The sequence below is a fragment of the Austrofundulus limnaeus genome, unplaced genomic scaffold (genome assembly GCF_001266775.1).
Source record: "Austrofundulus limnaeus strain Quisiro unplaced genomic scaffold, Austrofundulus_limnaeus-1.0 Scaffold1538, whole genome shotgun sequence".
Taxonomy (NCBI): domain Eukaryota; kingdom Metazoa; phylum Chordata; class Actinopteri; order Cyprinodontiformes; family Rivulidae; genus Austrofundulus; species Austrofundulus limnaeus.
Genome location: NW_013953940.1, coordinates 25,820 through 30,113, shown reverse-complemented (window position 1 = coordinate 30,113; position 4,294 = coordinate 25,820). Strand labels below are relative to the sequence as shown.

Here is a 4,294-nt window from a genome sequence, read left to right as displayed (position 1 = left end):
GTTTTTTAAGAAGTACATACCCAAAGTTGAGTAAAAAAAACCTTTAAAAAGTGAATTTTGCATAATAGGTCCCCTTAAATGAGTTGTCATCAGGATTTGTTTCATCAGTTGTTGCCAAAGTTCAACACAAAGATCTTGAGCAGTCATTTAGTGTTCATTACATCAGTGTCTGTGTTTGCTAAGCTTGATTAGCYGTGGCAGCCATGCTTGAATCAGGTCAACTTTTTAGTTACTGTATAGATATAATAAAATGTGTTGACTGATTCATGAGATATTTTACTAACAGACAGATAAACACATGAACACAGACAAATACACGATTGCMCGCCTTTTATGGTGTAAGGTTCAAATGAACTTATACTGAATTGTCTGACTGTTTCTTTTTTCACTTGTTTTTGAGACTTTACCATATTTCCTGTTTATGTTTGGCTGAAGACAACAGATTTTTATCATTAAACAACTACGTTCCTCTAAAACCAGCATATTTTTTTAACGCTGTCGACACAGAGACTGTTTGAAAAAAAAAAGTCTTTCTGTCTTTGACGTTTCTTCAGGATCAGTGGGTTCACCCACAGAGGTGCACTCTCCCCCCAACGTTGGTTTGCGGCGCAGCGGGCAGATAGAAGGTGTTCGACAGATGCACAGCAACGCCCCCCGCAGCCAGATGGCCACCGAGGGAGACCTGGTGGCCTGGAGCCGCAGGGTGCTCGTTCCTGAGCTGGAGGGGGCCTTTGTCAGGTAATCCTCCTGCAAAAATCAAACTTTAAAGCTCTACTGAAACTCAGAAAGGCCACTTTTTCTTTTAAGTCATGATTTTTCCAGTAACCCTGGTGATCTGTGTGCAGGAGGCAGGTGAACTGGCGTGAGGCTAAAGGGGAGGAGGAGATCAACATCTATCAGTCAGAAAGAAGGAGGCGTACAATCCACTCACTGCCCAAAGAGAGCAGGGTACAGAAGGGAACGCCTCTCTGAACAGTTTTATCCAAGGCGCTTCAAACCTGTCGTTACACTCGCCTCTCCTTTCTCTGCTTCAGGTTCACCCCACGTCAGAGTGTGTGGCTGAGGAGGGGAGGAAGAGTCAGGGAAACCACGGCTATCAAACCCGAGCTGCCATGGAGGAGACGAGCCGTCAGAGCGCCGAGGCTGCTGATGAGGACGATAGTGCCTCAGAGGTTGATGTAATGTTCACGTTGCTTTGTTTTTAACTTCACGCTGTGTTTAGAGTTTTGGAATTCATCTGTCATCTATTCCATCRTGGTTGTACCGATACAGAATACTATTTGTGTTTTCAGGGCGAGGTGGAGGTACGGCAAATCAACGGATACTCCTCAGAGGAAGAAAAAGAGGAGGAGGAAAAGGAGCCGTGGCCAGATGACCACAGTAGTTCAAGGTAGGTTTTTATATTTGTTGTATTTTTTTCTAAATACACATCAAAGCATGCTCCTGGATGAGCATGCTCTGGTCAGAATAGAACATAATTACAGTACAGCTAACTCYGTTTCAGTTCTGTTTTAGTGCTTTTTTTAGTTCAGATACTTCTGTAATTTCCACAGGGTGTGAAGCGTTTACAAAGTTTATTTAAARCTACACAATGCAAAAACTCGCCAACATTTTACAAACATTAACATCTATTTCTAACCTTTAAAGCAGTGGTTCCCAAACTTTTTATCTTCTGACCCACAAAATAACAGTAGCAGAGACCTGAGCCCCCAGATATTTTTGGATGATAAACATTTGTATCAGGTCAACTAAACATGGGCATAGCAACAACATTTTTATATACTACATTTATCCGTTTTAAATACACTAACCTCACTCCTTTGTAACAACTAAGGCAAAAATGTAATTAATTCAGAAAATCTTTTCAGGACCCCACCTTGATGTTTCGGGACCCCACTTTGGGTCCCGACCCCAACTTTGGGAAACGCTGCTTTAAATTACCCAATTAACTTAATGAGAAAACCTACAGTATCAAACCTGACAGTGAGACAAACACAAGTGCTGAAGAAATCCAACCAGCTGAGGTCAGTGAACGCAACAGTGACAGTCACTGTCTTATCTTATGAACTGTAGGTTTTACTGTAGAGCCACTCCTGTTTTTAGAGCAGGGTGTCCTCCACGTCTCACACAGCTAGTATGGTTTTAAAAACAAGACCGTTTCCACTAAATTAAACAAAGAGTTGTCTTGTGCTTGGAAGCAGGATGTCCAAATCGTCAGGGGAACATTCTGTTGCTTAAAAGAAGATTGAGCACGGTGCAGCTCCACTGACTGATTGAGCGGTTTAATGAGGTCCTCAGATTGACTCTGGCAGGACTCTGATGGATCACTGGGAGGATGATGAAACTTGACTGTCCAAAGGAAGTACGACTAGTAACGAGGCTTCTGGCACCGTCTCAGATTCCCGTCTGCCTGCCTTCCTGTCTGTTGCTCGTGTTCCTTCCTCAGTCCTCCACTCCACAGCTGACTGCTCGCCTCGCTCTTTGAATCAGACTCTAGTTTCCTCTGAAAGCACCTCCACGGCTCTGATTGTCTAAAGTGAGACGTTCTTGGTGACACACAGTTCGGGCTCAAACCTTGACCTCTGGTCTCACCTGAATTTTTGATGGAGGCCAGGGATGGCTGGTTTAAATGGGCTAAACCCTATTTAACATTTACAACAAAGTTGTTTCACATTTTGATAAAATCTAGAGCAGCAAAAACACAGAATCCATTTAAATGTTATTTTTACAGCTCAAACACAACAGAAAGATTTCATTGATGTTTTTGAAATTTAGGGTTCAGGTGATTGACAGGTGATAGGCCACACCCACTAGAAGGTGTGTGAGTCCAGTTGACCTCACCATCACAAAGCAGTGTCAGTTTCCACTGGTCTATGAAATTATTATTGTTTTATCTTTAATCAGTGATTACTCCAGCGATTACTCGGACTGGACAGCGGACGCAGGGATCAACCTGGAGCCGCCCAAGAAGAGCGTCAAAGTGAAGAAGAAGAACAGCAGCTCTGAGGAGGATGGAGAGAAGAAGAGGGAAGGGAAGAAAGAGAAGAAGAAAGACAAACCTGACAAAGATGGTTCGCCACCAAAGAAGACAAAACCAAAGGAGAAGAGGAAGGTTTGTTCAAATCAGTATTTGTATTTTCAACAGTGTAGTAATTATTGGATTCAGTTATTCTCCACAGCATTAAGAGAGACTTAAAAATACTAAAATATAATATTTTCCAGCTGATTACAGATGTTTTCAAGTTAAAGATAAAAAGTTTCTGTTTTGTTTCTCTCAGAGGACTGAGTTTCAGGAACAGGGTCTGACTCTGGAGGAATGGCTTCCCTCTGCCTGGATCACAGACACAGTTCCTCGGAGATGTCCTTACATACCTCAGATGGGAGACGAGGTTCGCAGCATCAGTTTCAGCACCATGTGTGCTCTAAAGCTGTAATTTAACATTTCAAAATGGCTAAAAGTCTAAATCCAGAGGTCTAATTAGGATTTAAAACTCTCAACACAAAACATTAAATTGACTCATGGGTTATTTTTGTGGCAAACGTGTTTTTAAAGAAGTTGCACAGATTCCCACTTCCAGAGATCTTTTAGCAGCACTACAGTAAAACATGTACAACTTTAATGATCTGCTGCATGTTGGTTTTCTATTGCAGGTGTACTACTTCCGACAGGGTCATGAAGCGTACGTGGAAATGGCCAAACAAAAAAAGATTTACAGCATCAATCCTAAGAAACAGCCCTGGCATAAGATGGAGCTACGGGTGAGAAACTGCTTGAGAAAAATAGGCTTGATGCTATATGAAAAGGGGGCTTTAGAGGTACCGTGTCTGAAAACTGATGTTGACTCTTTATCTGTGGGTTCACAGCCAACGAGAAAAAAAAACATTACTATAAAAATGATCTGAAAACAAAAATTGTTTGGACAGTTTTAAGCACTTCAGAGTAGGAGTAAAGTACTATTATTTTAAACCTAAAGTGAATAATTTGTCATTTATATAAAATACACTGTGAGGTTTGTTATGTTTGTGACATTTTACAAATGCAGACTGGTCATAAAAATGACTAAAAAGGCAATTTAAAGTAATGACACCAGTTTTTCTCAAAATAAAGACAGCACAGCAGTTCTTATAAACGCATATTTATCTGTTTTATCTGGAGTTCAACAGATATTTTCTTCTATTTCTCCAATTAGTATTTCTTACTTGTCTAGTCAATGGGCAATGCAAGAACATGTTCGTATTCTTATCCTAAATTTCTCCTACTTTTGTTCGTACAAAGGGTTCGTACGAACATGTC

The 4,294-nt window shown here is 41.1% G+C and overlaps 1 protein-coding gene across 1 annotated transcript in view; it reads left to right on the top strand.

The window, feature by feature from the left end:
• phip (PHIP subunit of CUL4-Ring ligase complex) overlaps nucleotides 1-4,294 on the top strand; it is a gene marked incomplete at its 5' end in the record, with an annotated part of 33,036 nt that overhangs the window by 14,898 nt on the left and 13,844 nt on the right. The window contains 7 exon segments of the mRNA XM_014032779.1: nucleotides 555-738; nucleotides 846-948; nucleotides 1,035-1,178; nucleotides 1,293-1,390; nucleotides 2,905-3,112; nucleotides 3,279-3,389; nucleotides 3,652-3,759. Of these exon segments, the coding sequence (XP_013888233.1) occupies nucleotides 555-738; nucleotides 846-948; nucleotides 1,035-1,178; nucleotides 1,293-1,390; nucleotides 2,905-3,112; nucleotides 3,279-3,389; nucleotides 3,652-3,759 (956 nt within the window).